At 40.7% G+C, this 19433-nt stretch overlaps 1 protein-coding gene across 1 annotated transcript; it reads right to left on the bottom strand.

Moving 5' to 3' along the window:
- Positions 1–404: 404 nt before the first annotated feature.
- RPP40 (ribonuclease P/MRP subunit p40) lies at positions 405–12228 on the bottom strand. Its single transcript, XM_082754646.1, has 8 exons — positions 12036–12228; positions 11125–11269; positions 9757–9825; positions 8171–8266; positions 6862–6987; positions 2579–2777; positions 2105–2239; positions 405–1299 (listed from the first exon to the last, which is right to left on the bottom strand). The coding sequence occupies exons 1-8, from the start codon at positions 12159–12161 to the stop codon at positions 1101–1103; spliced, it is 1095 nt and encodes a 364-aa protein (XP_082610772.1). The 5' UTR covers positions 12162–12228; the 3' UTR covers positions 405–1100.
- Between the last annotated feature and the right edge of the window lie 7205 nt (positions 12229–19433).

The following is a 19433-nucleotide window of genomic DNA, read 5'->3' as shown; positions in this document are numbered from 1 at the left end:
GTCTATGATTGGTGGAGGTATATGACTTATTACACAGTAAATCATCCAGGATGATTCTCTTCACAGAAGAGAAGCAATAAATAAGTAAAATGAAAGCTCAAAAATGTTTTCCGAGGGCTTTCTGCGCCACTCATCCTGACAGGTCTTTACTTTCTCCTCTACAGCTATGCCCTAACTTCCACTATCAACCTCCCACTGCATTAAGTGAACAAATTCCATTCTAGACCTGTATTGGTACTTTAGCTCACTCCATAAAACAAACACATCCACCAAAAAAAAACAAACCACCAACATCCAGACTTTAATGGACTTCAACAGGAGTTCAACTTGATTCTTTAGAGCTATGCTCTTAGCTTTACTGCTTATTATAACAAAAGCAGTTTTCACATCAGCTGCATTGTTTGAGTTTCCATAGTGTTCTTCCCAGAAATGTGTTCCTGCAATAATATGATAGTGAAGCCTTAGCTCCTCTATAGGCTGCCCTGTAAGCAAGAATCACAAGCTACTTTTAAAAGTAGAGATTTGTTGAGGTTTGGGGTTCTGAGTGCGTGTGGGCAGGTCAATAATAAAAGCAGCGAGAAGTCTTCTGCATCACTATTGACACTGCTCCTCACTTCTCTTCCCTCTTCCAGCTTGTGGAGAACACTTCTCCCTCTTTTTATTTATTTATTTATTTTTGGCCTGCATGTAGGCTGAAATATCTTAAACATGAATTCAAAGTTTTTAGAGATCTTTAATGTAAGGAAAGAAAACATTAAATCCATAAATGAGCTTTTCTCCCAAATATGTAACAATCTTCAAATCCCAAAATGACACCTGGATAAGAGGAAATCACCTACAGTCAAAGTCAGAGAACTTACAACTTTTCATTTTCTTAAAGCTAGAATTGTGAAGTCTTTCAGAAAACACTGTATGACAGTGAAGAAACAAATATCCTTTCCTTCCATTGTAGGTCATGCTTTAAGGGCTATAAATAACAGATTAACACATAAAACTTCTTAAAACCTAGCTTGTTATCTAATTAGTTTATAAAAACTATCTTACTAGATTTCTATACAGTACCATCGGATTATTAGAATGCTTTTCCTGCAGACAGAGCTTTACGGAGGACAATCGTCATGAGTTCCTACAGCCATCTGAAGCCAGTAGTCCAGATTTCTAAAAACAACAAAGTTGTACAAGTTCTCTCCTCCTTTGTGAAAACCATGTTCATTTTCTCTCCAGGAAACAGGACTGTCTGCAAAGCCATGCACAGTTAAGGTCAGCCAGTGTGCCAGTTTTGGTTCACTGAAATAGGAGCTGCAAGGAAGAAAACAAGGTTATCAATAATTATAATGGAATGGCCAGCATGGTCAAGTATACAATATAAAGTAAAAAATCAAAGATGCAGGCACTTTAGTGAACATTTGCCATTAGCAATTAACAAAAAAAAAACTGCTTTATAAAATAATAAGTAAATTCAAGAAGAAAATATTACATAGGGAGCTTCCAGAATTCACTCTGTAGCACTAATACAGGCAGACATCACATGGATCCATGATACGCTAGTATCATGTAGTTTGGTATTTAACTAGAACCACATCTACCCTGTTCATCAATATTCAGTGCCCTACGTTGTTACTACACTTGATTAAAAAAAAAAAAAAAAATCATTATAAGGTAATTTACTGTAATGCCATAACAACCTTGAAGTAACTTGAAATACTCTTTCCAGTATCATAAAGGGATTTCAATCTTATTTTCCATCAGTAGTTAAAAATGCTAAATCAGGCATATTTGAGGGCACCTGATGTTCATAAGCAGAGAAAATTTGAAAAATGTAGGAGCTCAGTGCAGTCACTGTTTAGAAATTAAGATAAAAAGCACAGTCATTACTAGGATACAGAGCAACCATTCTCAAATTTGTATGTATCAAAAATAATCCAATTTACTGCTTTTTTATACTGACATTAAGCTTCCTGCCCATTTCCTAATTCAAGTCTTCATTTTGCACATTTTATTTACTTCCAGTAGTGCTACTGAAAATAAGTATTTGAAGCTGATTTCAAAAACTAAAAAATTTTAGAGTACACATTTTTTTTGATGTACTGCTGTGAACCCTTACCACAGCTGCTCCAACAACTGAATTATCTTATCAGGAATTATAAAGCCTGTAATTGTGCACAAAAAAGCTTGGTCCACTGTTGTGTTTGGCTGAGGACAGCAATAGGTTGATATGAAGCTAGAAGATTTGTTGTCTCTGAAAAAAAACAAACACAAAACAATGGAAATAAGCAAACTTTAAAATTTCCACAGAAAGACTTAGTAACAAAAATTTGTACCCAACAAGTAGTATCTACATGTATGTATGTCATCTAAATTAACATCCAAGCAACTAATGGCCACGCAACTCCCAAGATTCATGGGTACCTCCAAAATCACAGAAGTTACTCAAGAAGTATAACCATTTAAGTGCATAACAGCCATCCCACTTGCAGAAACGTGCCTTTCTTAATTCTTACTTAACTCTTCCTTAAAATAAATCGTGGTTTTCCTTACTTAACATGTATTTAAAGATGAAATAAATTCAAGTACTTACAAGTTAACTTGATTCAGGACAGCACCTAGCCATTCAAACAGTTCTTCTGTACTGCAGGACTCTTCTGGCTTTCCTTCTAATTCATTACTTTGCAATGCTGGACACTGCAAGTCTCTTAATGTGCTGAATGTTATTTTTGGCTTCAGGGCTCGTATTTGGTTTTTGGGAAAGTATGACATCAATGTTGATCCCTCTGCACCTTAACAACACAACACCACAAGGAGCGCTTACAAAACTACCAAACAAAAGGAGCACAGAATTCATGAAACATTTGTATGTGCGTATAAGAAAAGGCAGCGTGCGGTGTTAAACTGCAACTGAAACTGCTTACATGCTGTTATCTTTTGCAAAAGCCATCTTTGGCTTCCATGTCTTCTTGGAAATGAGAATTAATGCAAAATCCAGCACTTCAGCACAGCTCAGTTAAATTACTACTTAACTAGCAAATGAAGAAATAGAACTGCCAATAGAAAACCTGAGCAAAATTAACTGACCAAGTAATGAAATTAACTCAGTAGAAAGAGGAATTCAGAGCATTCCTGAAAAAGAAAGCATGAAAGGAAAGCTACTTGCATGTTATCTGCTCCCCAAGACCTGCAAATATATTCACACTGTAAATACACCCACACCTATATATCTGAGGCCAAGGAACATTTTGCCTTACAAGTGTCCATACATTCCCTCCCTGCTCACATGCAGGTATCTGCTGCCCTGTAAGAGTGATATATACATTACACCATTAAGTCACCTCCAGGTCAGCATCTCTAGAAATTCCTCAGGCACGAGAGGGAGAATACATATGGTAAATGTACTCGAAGATAATGCATCTCAAAACCATTTAACTGGAACTTGGCTCAAATGAACTTGGGCAGCATTTCTTCCACAAGCACAGAGCATCTGGAGGGATCCCTGCGTGTAAGAAAGCATCCCAGAGGCAGCACGGCATCTGGAAGCTAGAGCAGCTTTGATGGGGTGAATTGGGAAGTTCTCAAGAATACCTTGCAAAAAGCTATAGTATTGTATAAATTCTCCTGGAATATCCCTTTACAACTACAAAAAAAATCCCTTTTCAATGATATGAACGGCACTTATTCTTCTACCTAGGATGTTAAGGTAAGTAAATCTTTCAGTTTTCTCAGCTGAGGACAAGACCATGTAAGAATTGTTCCCAGAGGCTTTAACCCATCAGTAAAAACAAGGTATCTGATGTTCTAGGTGTGATGGGAAACCTAATCTATGAGCTGTAAAGATTTAGAGAAAAATTCTTGATTTACAACAAATTGAGAATTCATCTTCAGATGCGGTGTATTTGGAAGGTAAACTCATTCCAGAGAAATATCAGAATTAACCATCGAGATAAGAAGCTCTCCCACCTACCTGGCTGAGGTGTCTGCCATCCCAATGGCAGACACTGAAAAAGTGGGCAGTTGACTAGTTTAAGAACTGATTTATCACTGATAGAAGAGAAATTCTAGGACTGTCTGAGAGACAAGGACTTTGAAGGGGAAAGGGTAATGAAAACAAAATGTATGGCATATCTCACTTTACTAGGATCAGAGAATAAAATAAAAAAAGTGAGAAGTTTTCAAATGCAGTAAGACTGCAACAGTTAGATGTACCTTGATGAACTTTATGGGAAAGGATCTGTTTCTTCAGCTCTAGTGATTGATTCAAACCAGATGAAGTCCTAAAAACCTTACATAAACTTGGAAATTAGCATCTCGCAAATCAAGAGATATTAACCAATCTTCTTCTTGAAGCAGTAAGATAACTAGCGTGAAATCAATTCTCCTGAATTTAAAGTTCCAGGTAATATTCAGTTTTCAAAATGTGACATTGTGTTCTCTAGTAAACAAGAAATAGTACCTTACTCATGGGAAGTCTGAAGTCCAGAATAGCATTTAAATACCACTGGAAAGCCACGTATGAACAGAGGAAATCCAAGTACAAGGTACAGATAACTGCAGAACAAAATATTCATGGCTCACTATCAAAAGTTCTGGACTGCTGCAACTCCGTTAGCCATTATCTAACCCACCAAGGGCAATCACTTGGAGGAGGAAGGCTAACCTGACCCTTTTTAATCATCCTGCAAAAGAAGACTGTCCAAGTGCAGAAAGGCACTTTGACAAAGACAGGCAGCTACTGAACTCGTGTTAATTTATAAAAAAAAAAATTGTTTGGAATGCTTTAAAACAAACAATCCTCATGCAGTCTGTACTTTCCATAAGCATTCGTTAGACTGCTCAAAGGACGTATAATATTGCCTGAGAAGTCTTAGTCAAACAAGAATTTATACATTTTAAATGTCCGCTCCAAGTGGGATCCTCAGTGATAGTCTTAACTTCAGGAAATCTCGAAGGCTACAGCCAAGACTCCAACAGAGCAATTCATCTAGCTACAGCATAGCTTTCTGTGTCAACAACAACCAGGCACATTATCAAAGTTCTCCTGGAGTTTAGTGAATTTCAGCCAATAAACATTTAAAATGTCATACAAATTACAGCAGTAGAACAGAGAAGAAAAGATTGTTTTGATTGCCATTAAAGACACGAGACACTCCACATTCCCTTTTTCTGTTCCTCTTGGTGCCAGCACCAGGAAATAGAAAAAATGGGTATGAAAACTGAAAACCCTGGTTTTGGAAAGTGACACGAACGTTCACAGGCCTGCAGCAGTGCTGGCCATAGCAAGAAACATAAGTTACCAGCTGGAAGGCTGCAGGCACTATACTCATGAAGGACAAAGATCTTCCCAAGAAAATACATCTCTTTTCCCTTTCCAGCAGAATCCACACAGTGCCTCATGTCTATTAATAACATCTTTGAAGGTTTTATTTTTGTCAGTACTCAGGAAGAGTCTTTCAGATGTTACAAGCTCAAGAATTCCTGCTCAAAAAGACATTCTGATTTAACTCCATATTCATGAAGTGATTAACCTGACTAGTTTTTTGGCCATAAGAAACTGACAAAAAGGAATGCTATTCTTCCTGAATGCTGCTACAACTGGCAGCAATAAACGTAAAAAACATACTGGCCCTGAAGTCATTTTGCTCTCTGTCCAGGGTCAATAAATCTAAACAAGCTGAGCCTGAGGATCTGCCACCTGAGCTGGATTTATGTCACCGTTTATGGTAGCAGGAGACTTCACCGTGACATCTTCCTGAAGATGACAAAGGCAGAAGTTGCAAGCTTTAAACAACTTCTGTATGACAAGCAAGGAAGAATACTTGTAACACATTTAGTACTTAAAAAGGAGGAGGGGAATGTGAAAGACTATCAAGTGAAACACGGGACAGTGCTGAAGGAGCTTGAAAGCAGTTTTAGTTTCTTACAGTAACTTTCAGATTTAGTCTTCAAGAGTCAGGCAAGACTAAGAATGTAAAGAGCAGATTGGAAAGGATCTCTCTAATATCTCCTCCTGCTACTGTGGAGACTTTAGTAACTCTGAGCAGAAACACACTAAAAGCTACACAGCTCTGATAGGTCAAGCTTCTTTTTTTTTTTTTTTTTTGTAGTTTTGTTAATGCTGCAGAAATGCTACATATCCTTAGACACGGCCTGTTCTGAGGTAATATAAGCAAACAGAGGACTTTGGAAAAAGACCCTCAGAGGAACTGCAAGACTTAAATCCTTGAAGTAAAATTAATGTAATCAGAAACCGGTAGATAAATGGACACTGGAATTACGATGATTTGAGACAGTACAATTTCTTATAACAAACTCTCACTCTGCTCCACTCTCAACAAAGTGTTGAGAATAACACTTCGAGAATAAAGAATAAATCATTTTAAGAATAAAATGATGTAATACCAGACTGTGTGTGTATCAGTGTGTGCAGCATGTGATGGAAACGGGGACTTTTGAACACGTTCCATAACCACTACTGAAACTCACAGTTCCCCACCTCAAGTACTACACCAAGTATGTAACCTGTGCATACTCATAATGGTTACATAGGTCACAGTTTTATAAAGTAGGAGCAAAACTATCAAAGAGGCAAAATCAGGCCAGAAATCCTGGGCAACAGGGAGACAAAGAAATGAAGTAACTAATGTATAACTCCTAAGAATCACTGCTAGATTCCTGAATTGATCTGCTGTGTAAGAAGTTGCACAAACACAACCAAACCAAACAAATAATAAAATCACACCCAAACATAATTTAATCTAACTTTGCACTCCACTAAAAATGCATTTGGACAATACTAGAAAAGAACAATAAGCCACAAACATTTGGACTTCAAGGCAATTAAATTTTACTTTTACATTTAATTCTTATTACCTGTATTATACCAAGCCATTAGGAAGTCAAATTCTAAAGGTTTCTTTTCTTTCAAGGCCCAAAGCACCCTCTTATGTTTCTTGCCATCAGGGTGAAAGTCAGAATCAGTCAAGTCAATAGTTATAACTGCAAAAATGTACAAAAGACATTTTTACTCATTTGACTGACTTTAATGATAACAATGAGTTAACAATTAAATAAACACAGAGAACAAAAAGCATTAAACTACCTTTTCACATGGTACAGCATCTTTACAAAGCATTTGACTATGCAAATATGACTCCCCGTTATATAAATTAATATTCTCCTCCTGCCAGCCTTGTTTTGATATAATTTGAAACTGCTTTCTAGTGACTGCAGTGACAGATTCATTTGTAATGGCAGTGACAAAGTCCCAAAACAGTGTCTTTAAAAATATTTTAGTAACTAGGCAAGCTATGAATAAAATAAAAATAAAAAAAAATAAAAATAAAATAAAATTTCTAGCATTAAAAGCCACGTGTACGGCAATGACACAATTACAAATCTTTTTTTCTAGATAAACTTGTCCCAGACTGAAGTTTCACTTTTCATACAGAAATTTCATCATACATTTTACCTGACAAATTGAATGGTAAAATGATGCTCAATTTTCCAAAATTCTTACTGTAGGTACTAAAGTTCCCTCTTCAAAAGTTAATCTATATCCACTAGCACAAATTTTAATATATTTGACATAGCACAGTAGATATTTAAATTATTATTTAAAAATCATACTAAGTATGTTTCCTCTGCATCTGTTGTAGAATTAAAACTTTGAGTACCATAAAGATTACAATTTTAATTGTGTCAGACAATATAATTCTCCCTTTCAAGCAAGTAGTCTTGCATGAGTCTCCAATGTTTGTGTGTGTGTGTGTGTGTGTGTGTGTGTGCGCGCGTGTGTGCATGCGTGGAGCATGCAAGTTGTCAGACCTACTTTAATTAGGTTAGTATTTTGTTTCAAATCAGAATGCATAGACACTCCACAAAGTATACAAAAATTATTGAATCCTACATCACCCCAATATAAAAATTTCATCAAAACTGCAAAAATTATAAGTTTTATAGAATACCCACAATATCTCACATTTGTTTCCTTACAGCTGCTTTATTTTGAAAAACTGTTTTTTCTCTTCATGCAACCCTTTCATCTGCATCTGGAAAAATACCATGTAGACAACAACCAACTATAAGGAAAAGTAAGTTTTGGACTACTGGTTTAACATCCTAACAAGGTGCTTCTCAGACCAATCTGAAATAAGCATTGTCAACTATAAATTATACTTACTATATCTCATTGCTTTTTTGCCAGAATACCGAGAAGGGCGACCTTGCAGTCCAAGTTCCTCATAAGTATCTTTATCCACTGACAGAATTAGTTTTCCTATAACAAAAAACCTCACAATATAAATTACCTTCTACTTAGTTCCCTTGAAAGTCTTCTGAGCACCATGTACTTTATACAATGTTAACTTTGGATCACTAGGTATTACCAATGTACTCCAGACTCCTTAGTTTCAGTTAAACTGATCACCAGATTAACCCTTAAAAAATACATGTACATTTAAATTCAATTGTTCTTTCTTATCATACAGGTCTTACGTACTAGGATGAGAAAAGTGCAACATGATTCCTGAGACAGGCATAATTTGTCTTTTTTTTTTAAACTGTACTACCTAAATGTTTTCCTCAGTCTTTCCTCTACTTGTCCCCTAACATTTGCTGTTTCACTGGTTGAACATTACACCAGGACGCAATTTTGTAAAGATTCGTGCGTGCACTGCTCAGTTGAACACAGAAAAGCAGTACCTCCCGCTCCTGTGGAACCACACACATGGAGTAAAATACGTTTAATAGTGACGAGCAGATATGCTCTGGAACAACTCCACTTCCTGGTTCATAAGCCAAATCTGGCAGCTGCCAGTTGGTACAGAATTTCACACAACAGATATCGCTACCACAGTATTTTGACTCTAATGCATGTAACAGCATAATATAGAATATAAACAAGTAAGGCTGTTGCTGAAGATTTCAGATGGCGATATCACCAGAAACTGTAATGCTATCTCTGCATTAATTGTGCATCACTTATAATAACTGCACCATGTACTGTGCAGACTCAATCTCTATCAAGTATCTACTTTGCTAGGACTGTGTTAATAATATACATCAAATAATTCTTCCTCTGAAGAATCTGAATTTACTTCTGCTCTGATAGGCACTGACTCTATCATCTTAGGCTAGAGAGCAGACAATCCAATTTGTTTTTCAACTGTGCTTGATATACCCTGAAACGTGAAGACACATCTGAATCCTACAACAGTTACATTATTTTCACAACAATTACATTATTTTCTTTGTATGTAAAGTCCCATTTAAGAAGTGTTTTGTCATAAAACTGTGACGGAAATGGAACAGAGACTTTTAACACATTAGACACTTCTCAAATAATGAACACAATGTTTTAAAGAGTGTTCCTAAGCAGTGCTAATAACTTTTCTTTTCTACTTATTTCTTTTTTTTGGTACAAACTGTGTCTTTAAGACTAGTAGGAAACAAAAATTTGTAATGCAGTGTATTCACAAAAAGAATCCTCAGTAGCAACTGATATGTCAGAGGAAGTACTGACAATCTAATACTATAAATAAGTTATGCTGATTTTCTAAAAATTGTTTTACCTAAAGGAAAGTTAACAACACGAATCAAAAAAGTTAAAATTAAATATTTTATCAATTCAAGCATACTTCTAATAAAGTAGACTAACATGGTAGGCACATTTTCTAGTTTACATAATTCCAAATGGAAACAAAACAAAACCAACACTGAAGACCACAATCAAAATGTGTATCTTATTAAAAAGAAAACAAAACATACCAGTTGGTAGCAGAGCTGCAGTATTATCTTGATCAATTTTTGTATTATAGGTAAGTGCATAGCATGAACCTTTAATAGTAAAGCAGAAAACCATGAGATTATACCATTTCTGAAGAAAGATAACAGGAAAAACATCAAGATAATTAAGCATGTCAAATATATTTGGAGTCATTCTCAACTCTCATTTTTTATCAGGTACCTTTCCTCCACCATCTCAAGTGAAATGCTGTTGGGTTTTTTTTGTTATTATTTTTTTTTTTAATAAACTTTAGACTGGCATTGTTTTAAAGAATTTGTAATAGAGATAACGTCAGTAATATGCCCCAGTATGGATGCACTTTATTTGCACATGCAACCAAAGAAACTTTTATCCTGAAATATTGACGTTATTAATTCACATTAAAAAAGGTGGAAGATGCTCACATTATTCAATATATTGTGTGTCAGATACTGCCACAAAATTTGGTTTAAATATTCCAGATTAAATATCTGTTTTAAACGTGCTTCTCAAAATACACAGTCAGATCCTGTAAAGTTGATACACTAATGTCATACCGCTTCCATAAAACTAGTGGCAGAAAAAACATTAATGAGACTAAAGTAAACGTGACTAAGAAAAAAAGCCCCACGTTTAGCAAGTAATATACATGAATTTCTTGTTTTCCTCTTTCTCTGACATGTTTTCTTCTCCCCTTTCTTTATTCTTTAAAGCTTTTTGCCTCCCTGGCAATCATCTCAAGAGTATAATATTTATCAGGAGCCAGACAAACGGGCCCCACTAGATGAAAACAGCCCACATGGAGTATGTAAAAACAAGCTGGCTGGGCACAGGCTGCATCTTTTCAATCTTTCTTTGCATCCTCTTTGCTCTTACTACATCAAGATGAACCACCACAAGCTCATCAGCCAAAAGAAAAAAGAAAAGCAGCAAGCCTGGTTTTCATCTTGAAAAATAGGCACAGGCTTTGCCAGCAGTGGAACACTGCTCTGTGGTGAAATATGAAGGAACCAGAAAGACAGAAGGGAGACGATTTCTGCAGGAATTTGCATTAAAATGAAGAGCAGAAGATGAGAGGTGAGATTATACGTAGAAGCCCTCTTGATAGCTGGCTTGCAGAATTAAGATGGAATAAGGAAAAACGAAGAAGAAGCAATCATAACTGCTTGGGACCCATCAGTTGTAAACAAATATAGACACCACAAAGTGGAAAAAAAAATGAGAAAGAAATGCATGGAGAGTTTTCTTACTACTTTTTCTTTTCTTCATTTAAAACACATACCAGAATAAATAGCAGTAAATAAATTTTAGCGTTTTATGAAAACATAAACAACATTACTGTGTCTGTTATGTTCCAATTACCTCCTTACCTTTCTTCACAAAAGAATCGATGAATTCATGAGCAACCAATTCATGAACCGATAAATTCTTCACCAGATAGTACACTCCAAAGTCTGCAACGGTGCTTTTCAGCACTTCAGGTAGTATACCACACTCAGGGATCAAAACAGATACCTGTTAGGAACATAACTGGAATGTAAATCACATCCTAAACCACACTCAGGGGGAAAACCAAGAAATACAAAAGAAAATCTTTCTTTTTCGAAGAGATCAGTACATTACGCCAAAATGAGATGAAAAAGTAATTTCAGACTACTGTCTTTAAAATGAATTTGCACAAAGCCTCAGTGTACAGCTGATACTTTTTTTTTTTTTTTATATTACATGCTACACAACAGCATTTGATGTGTTGTGCAAAAGCATGACTTCACACGGCATGCTTTAACCAAAGTCATTATAAATTTGGCTTGAAGTTGCACTGGAACATTTCCTTTGGCCTTTGCTGCAGGAAACGATTATAAGCAGGAACACAGGCTAAGCATTTATGTCATCTCAATGGGTAAGTGAAGCTCTCAGTACAACAAATTAGTTTTTGGAAAACACGTTTTCTTTTGTGGGCTATTTTGGAGGCGAGCAGAGAGGGCAGACCCCTCGAACGAAACTGGGGAGATGGGCTGAGGATGGCCATGGAAGCCGTAAGGGACGCGTTAGGGCAGGTTTATCCCTGGGAGGAGGAAATTAATGTCCCGAGGTGCCTGGTGCAGCCCGGGTTCCTTGCCGAACTCGGTGTCACTCCTGTGCCAACCCGCACAGGGGCACAGCGCGCCCAACGGCCGCCCCCTCAGCGCCCAACGGCCGCCAACGGCCACGCGCGCGGCGGCGGCGGCGGCGGGGGGCAGCACCCATTGGCTCGCGACCCACTCCCCCCCCCGGCACTCACGCGGCAGTTGTAGGCGTGGTCCCGCACGTGCGCCGCGTGGCGCGAGCGCGGGTGGCGCGCGTGGCCCTTCTCGCACACCAGCAGGTGCCGCGGCGCCTGCTGCACGCGCCGCAGGGGCGCCGACATCCTCCGCCGGCCGCCGCGCGCGCGCCGCCGCCCGGCCCGCCAATGGGGGCGCGGCCCGCCGCTCGCGTCACCGGTAGCCGGGCGGCAGGGGGGAAGCGGGGCGGTGAGGTCACTTCCGTGCAGAGCCGGGCCGCCGCCCGCCGGGGCGAGGAGGGCAGCGGGGCGCTGTACGCATGCGCTCAAGCAGGGCATGAAGCGTGGCCCGCAGGGCGGGCGCCATCTTGCAGTGCCCGCCCCTACGTAGCGCCGTGGAGGCATTGGGGTTGGGAGAGCCCTCCCCGGTCACCTGGTCCAACCACCCCCCTACCACCAATGCCACCCACTACACCGTGTTCCTAAGCACCACGTCCAACCTCTCCTTGAACGCCGCCAAGGACAGTGATGCCACCACCTCCCTGGGCAGTCCCAGCGCCTGACTGCTTCCTGAGCAGAAATGTCTCCTCATTGCCAACCTAAACTTTCCCTCGCTCAACTGATCTCAATAGAATTGTTCAGGTTGGAAAATGCCTCTCAGGTCATCACGTCCAACCATTAACCTAGCACTGCCAAGTCTACCACTAAGCCATGTCCCTAAGCACCACATGTAATGCGCCTTTTCAGTATTTCCAGGGGTGGTAAAATGAGTTTTCTGACCTCGATATGGGGCTTTGTGCTGAAAAAGGAGGGTTTCAACTCACAGAATCACAGAATTTCTAGGTTGGAAGAGACCTCAAGATCATCGAGTCCAACCTCTGACCTAACACTAACCAGTCCTCCACTAAACCATATCCCTAAGCTCTACATCTAAACGTCTTTTGAAGACTTCCAGGGATGGTGACTCCACCACTTCCCTGGGCAGCCCATTCCAATGCCTCACAACCCTTTCAGTGAAGAAGTTCTTCCTAACATCTCCCCTGGCTCAACTTAAGCCCATTCCCCCTCGTCCTGTCACCAGGCACGTGGGAGAACAGGCCAACCCCCACCTCGCTACAGCCTCCCTTGAGGTACCTATAGAGAGCGATAAGGTCGCCCCTGAGCCTCCTCTTCTCCAGGCTGAACAAGCCCAGCTCCCTCAGCCGCTCCTCGTAGGACTTGTTCTCCAGGCCCCTCACCAGCTTCGTCGCCCTTCTCTGCACCCGCTCAAGCACCTCGATGTCCTTCTTGTAGCGAGGGGCCCAAAACTGAACACAGTACTCGAGATGCGGCCTCACCAGAGCTGAGTACAGGGGGACGATCACCTCCCTAGCCCTGCTGGTCACACTGTTCCTGATACAAGCCAGGATGCCGTTGGCCTTCTTGGCCACCTGAGCACACTGCTGGCTCATATTCAGGTGACTATCAACCATCACTCCCAGGTCCTTCTCTGCCTGGCAGCTCTCCAACCACTCATCTCCCAGCCTGTAGCTCTGCTTGGGGTTATTGCACCCCAGGTGCAGGACCCGGCACTTGGCCTTGTTGAACTTCATGCAGTTGACCTCAGCCCATCGGTGCAGCCTATCCAGATCCTCCTGCAGAGCCTTCCTACCCTCAAGCAGATCGACACACGCACCTAGCTTGGTGTCATCTGCAAACTTACTGAGGGTGCACTCGATGCCCTCGTCCAGATCATCGATGAAGATATTAAAGAGGACCGGCCCCAGCACCGAGCCCTGGGGGACGCCACTAGTGACTGGCCTCCAACTGGACTTGGCTCCATTCACCACGACTCTTTGGGCCCGGCTATCCAGCCAGTTTCTAACCCAATGAAGTGTGCGCCAGTGCAAGCCAAGAGCAGCCAGTTTCTTGAGGAGAATGCTGTGGGAGACGGTGTCAAAAGCCTTGCTGAAGTCAAGGTAGACCACATCCACAGCCTTTCCCTTGTCCACCCAGCGCGTCACTTTGTCATAGAAGGAGATCAGGTTCGTCAAGCAGGACCTGCCTTTCATAAACCCATGCTGACTGGGCCTGATCACCTGCTTGCCCTGCAAGCGCTGCGTGACTTTGGGCTCTCAAAATGGAGGCTTGAACCCTCAGTTTTCAGTCCAAATCATTCTAAGTCTTGAGGATCTGGACCCCAAACAAGGCCACTCAACCCCCTTCCAAGTGGCATGACCTGAACTCAGGGGTCATAGAACCATAGAATATCCCGAGTTGGAAGGGACCCATAAGGATCATCAAGTCCAACTCCTGGTACCACACAGGTCTGCCCAAAATTTTAGACCATGTGACTAAGTGCACAGTCCAATAGCTTTCTAAATTCATACAGGCTTGGTGCAGTAACTACGTCCCTGGGGAGCCTGTTCCAGTGTGCAACCATCCTCTCGGTGAAGAACCTCTTCCTGATGTCCAGCCTAAACTTCCCCTGCCTCAGTTTAACACCATTCCCGTGGGTCCTATCACTGTTGTTTACAGAGAATAGGTCACCTGCCTCTCCACTCCCCCTCTCAAGGAAGTTGTAGACTGCAATGAGGTCCCCCCTCAGCCTCCTCTTCTCCAGGCTGAACAGGCCCAGTGACCTCAGCCGCTCCTCATACGTCTTCCCCTCTAGGCCCTTCACCATCTTTGTATCTCTCCTCTGGACACTCTCCAACAGTTTCATGTCCTTTTTGTACTGTGGTGCCCAGAACTGCACACAGTACTCGAGGTGAGGCCGCACCAGCGCAGAGTAGAGCGGGACAATCACCTCCCTTGACCTACTAGCGATGCCGTGCTTGATGCGCCCCAGGATATGGTTGGCCCTCCTGGCTGCCAGGGCTCGCTGCTGGCTCATATTCAACTTGCTGTCAACCACAACCCCCAGATCCCTCTCTGCAGGGCTGCTCTCCAGCATCTTGTCACCCAGTCTGTACATATAGCCAGGGTTGCCCTGTCCCAGGTGCAGGACCCGGCACTTGCTCTTGTTAAACTTCATGCGGTTGGTGATCGCCCAGCTCTCCAGTCTGTCCAGATCTCTCTGCAAGGCCTTTCCACCCTCATCAGAGTCCATAACTCCAAGTTTGGTGTCGTCAGCAAATTTGCTCAGAACACTTTCTAGTCCTATACTCAAATCATTTATAAAGACATTGAAGAAGACTGGCCCTAAAATGGAGCCTTGAGAGACCCCACTGGTGACCATCCACCAGCCTGATGTGGACCCATTTACCACAACCCTTTGAGCCCTGCCTGTCAGCCAATTGCTCACCCATTGTATGATGTCTTTGTTAAGTTGTATGCTGGACACTTTGTCCAGTAGGATCCTATGGGAAACCGTGTCAAAAGCCGTGCTGAAGTCCAAAAAGATCACATCAGCTGGTTTCCGTTGATCAACTAGATGGGTGATTTTGTCATAAAAGGAAATCAAATTTGTTAGGCAGGACCTACCCCTCATGAACCCATGTTGGCTGGGACCAATGACTGCATTGTCCCCCAGGTGTGCCTCAATAACTTAAAGAATCATCTTCTTCATAATTTTACCAGGCACTGACGTGAGACTGACAGGCCTGTAATTGCTAGGGTCTTCTTTCTTACCCTTCTTGAAAATTGGCGCAACATTTCCCAGCTTCCAGTCTACTGGGACCTCTCCAGATTCCCAAGATCGTTGAAAAAAAATTGAGAGAGATCCTGCGATGACGTCAGCCAGCTCTCCGAGCACCCTGGGATGAATCCCATCTGGACCCATGGCCTTGTATGGATCCAGGTGGAGCAGCAAATCCCGCACGTGTTCAGGGTCAGTTGGGAGTTTACCATTCCCACCATCATGGTCCTCCAGCTCAGGGCACCCTGGATCCCAAATCCCATCATCAGTGTTAAAGACAGGGGCGAAGAAGACATTAAACGTCTCTGCTTTGCCTGTGTCATTGTCTGTGAGGAGACCTTCCCCATCAAGTAGCAGACCTATGTTTCTTTTTGGTTCTCCTTTTTCTGGTCACATATCTAAAAAAACCTTTTTTATTGTCTCTCACAGACATGGCCAGCTTCAACTCTAGATGGGCTTTGGCTTTTTAAACCATCAAACTCCTATAATTTTACTAGTTCACCAGCCACACATCTTGGTGGTTTGATACAATACCTCAAGCACTCTTATTCTTCGTGTCCAGGCTTTGTTTCTGGTGGAAACTGCACTTTTCAGGTGTTCTGTCTCTGTTTAGGTCTCTGTGATATTGCTGATCAATAACTCTACTGTGAGAAGGCTGGTTTTTGCAAGCTCCGTGTTACAGAACTGCACTTGGCTGACGGCAGGAGGGATGCTCCTGAAGTTACCAGTTCAGTGATTTTGGCTCGTGAGACTGACTCAGACCCACTTGTTTGCAGGTACGTGCTTTCCGGGTGCTTGCACACAAAAGTAACATCAAGACATTGCTCCTCTGAACTCGTTGACTTCTGTCCTCTGGCTTGTGAGACTCAGGTATACATCAGGTCACTGCCTGATTAACATTGGTTGAGGAGTTCTGAATTCTGCACTTACATCATGTGTATAAATTGGTTTATTAGGAACCAAGAATGGCTGTGTAATCACAGTAGTCTCCTAATTTAAAGTGTGCAAAAATTAATGGGAAAAGCACTACTTGATGGATGTCAGTTATTACCATACCCGCAGGCAGAAGCCTCTGTGAGCAAACAAGCATTACACTCTGATGATCAGAAAGCCTGTTCTGCTAAAGGGGTGAAAAGTTCAAGTCTCTGATCAATAAGCCCAGCCAGCCAGAGAGGAAATTCAGCTATATTCAAGGCAGCCTGTGGAGCTGTGTTTGTTTTGGTGGTTTCTTTCTTTTCTTTTCTTTTTTCTTCCTTTTCTTTCTTTTTCTTCCTTTTCTTTGTTCTCCGTTTTCTTTTTTTTTTTTTTCTTTCTTTCTCTTTCTTTCTTTCTTTCTTTCTTTCTTTCTTTCTTTCTTTCTTTCTTTCTTTCTTTCTCTCTCTCTCTCTCTCTCTCTCTCTCTCTCTCTCTTCTCTCTCCCTCTCTTTCTCTTTCTGAGCTTCTCTATGCTAGTACGATTAATACTTTCTGCTAGGGATACAAATGGATAGGGAAAGAAATGTGAAAAAAATATGTTGGGTAAAGGGCAAGAGAGTCAAGATTCATGGCTGCATATTCAACAGAGTTAAGTCAGCGTTTGGGGGATTTTGGCAGGCGTGTACTTCACTGCAGTTCAATGGAGCATTGAAGGATTTACATCGCTGTTCAACTAGTTCGGTTCATGTATCAAGCAATTAATTTTAACCCACCCTTACTTTTTAATGTTGCTTGTCCTACTATAGGGTATGTGTGTTATATAGAACCCCCTGAAGACACTGAGCTATGTTAAAAAAACAAAACAAAACAAAAAAGCATTTAGCAGTCCAGTAGTCTGTACTATAACATACAGAATTTTCCTGTCATTAAATAATGGGCTCTATATACACAGTGTAATTGTTGGTAAATGCTGACATTTTTATAGTGATTATTACAGTTTTGTAGGCAATTAAGTGTATAGTTTCTATATATTGTTTTTTTTTTTTTAAAAAAAAAAAAAAAAAAGACATAATTTAAATTACTCAGTCCTTGTAAAACCATCACAATTTTCCCAGGGACTTCAAACCAGTGACAGGTTGATGCAGCTTTACTGCAACTTAGTTTCTGCATGCTTAAAGAGAGTTACAGGCTGTAGTCTAGAGGAAAGAAACGCCTGGAGGCAACCTGTGGTAATAGCCTAGAGTAGGAAAGGATTTCTAAGATACTTCCCGGAACTGGGGAAAAATCAATTTTTTTTATAAAATGACTGAGTTTGGAAATAAAAGCCTGATCTTCACACTGTGTACAGTATCTCTATTTGCAAAGTCCAGGTACTTCTTTCATGTATTTTTTCACTGTTGAATAGCAATCTTAACCCATTCTTTCTGTTGGATTTTCTGTGATTAACATGATTAAAATACCTAGACTTTCATCAAATAAAATTTTAACAAGTATTTGTCACATTTGTATTTTGAATTTGGTTTGTGTCTTTAAGATTAAACAAATTATTTTTGAGTCAGCAGTTTCTCTTTCCTAAATATTGTTGACTGCAGAAGAGAAGGAAGGAAGGAAGGAAGCTGTCTTAACCATTTAACCTTGGCTATTGCAATTAGTACTTTGCAAAACAGAAGCAAACATATACCAATGGTGCCTTGTTTATCTGAAATTATAATAAAGTGTGAACAACCGAAAACAACATTTCACTTGATAAGTGTCAACTATATTTATTTATTTATTTATTTATTTTTTCATTGAGAGAAGTGGAAATATGGTGAAGATATTGATAGTTAGCTTTATATCCTGTTTTTACACACTCTGGTCCAAATGCGGTGATGGATTGTAGATATAATCCCACTCAGACTTGTTTTTCCAAGAGATTACAAACAAAGCTTCTGCCAAACTGCTCCCCAAAGCTGCTTTTCAGGCCAGGAAGAATAGTGAATGACAGATAGCTCTGGACCAAGCTGCTGTTTTTTTTTTTTTTGTTTTGTTTTTTTTTTAAAAATCTGTTTCTTTTATTGTTAAAAAACCTCTGTAATCTGGGAAATTTGCTCATCCTTGTCATATTAGAATGGAGCAGGAATGGTTTTGATCTTCAAACAGGCTTCACCTCTGCTTGCCTTTTAAGGACCAGGTTTTGGCTTGGCCGTGCATGGTGATGGGGAATTTTCTGGCACTTTCTGTCTTCCTTTAAGCAGATCCCCTGTTGTCACATTATGACTGTTACGAGGCACCCTTACAAGATGCCGTGGCTACACCATGGTGTTCGAGGAGGAGTCAGGACTGTGTTTCTCTGTTCACATTTCTAGCAGAGAGCAGTGAACTGGTTACTGCCATTCCCCTGGTTGCTCCTTTATTTTGGGGGGAATGTCCTGGAAATGCTTCCACATCCAGCTAAACACTCAGCTAAACCTTCCATTGGCAATAAATACACGTTCCTTTCCTTGTCCCATAATGAGACAAGGAGTCACTGCTGCCTTTTCTTTTGCTAAATTCTCCTTCCCCAACCCTGTAGGTACCAGACACCTTTTTTCTCAGACTGTCAATTAACAGGATCACAGGAATTTTTTTAACAGTATTTTTTAAAACAACAACAACAACAAAAGGCTATGTTGAAATTTAATAATGTAGGGTATATTTTCTTTTAAGATCAATGCAGGATAATTCCTTTGTGTTGCAGTTAATGAAGCTTCTGGTCTGCTCCAAGGAGAGGATTTGCCATTCCCAGCAATAAATCATTACTTCGTGGACCTGTTATTGTGTACTCCTTTGTATGTTGATGCATGTTGTTAATAAACATTCTGGTTGCAAGACCAGTGGAATTTTCCCCCGTTTCTCTTACATCC

The sequence above is a fragment of the Aythya marila genome (assembly GCF_965140915.1).
Source record: "Aythya marila genome assembly, chromosome: 2".
Taxonomy (NCBI): Eukaryota; Metazoa; Chordata; class Aves; order Anseriformes; family Anatidae; genus Aythya; species Aythya marila.
The sequence above is the reverse complement of the archived record's forward strand: the minus strand, read 5'-3'. Positions and strand labels throughout refer to the sequence as shown.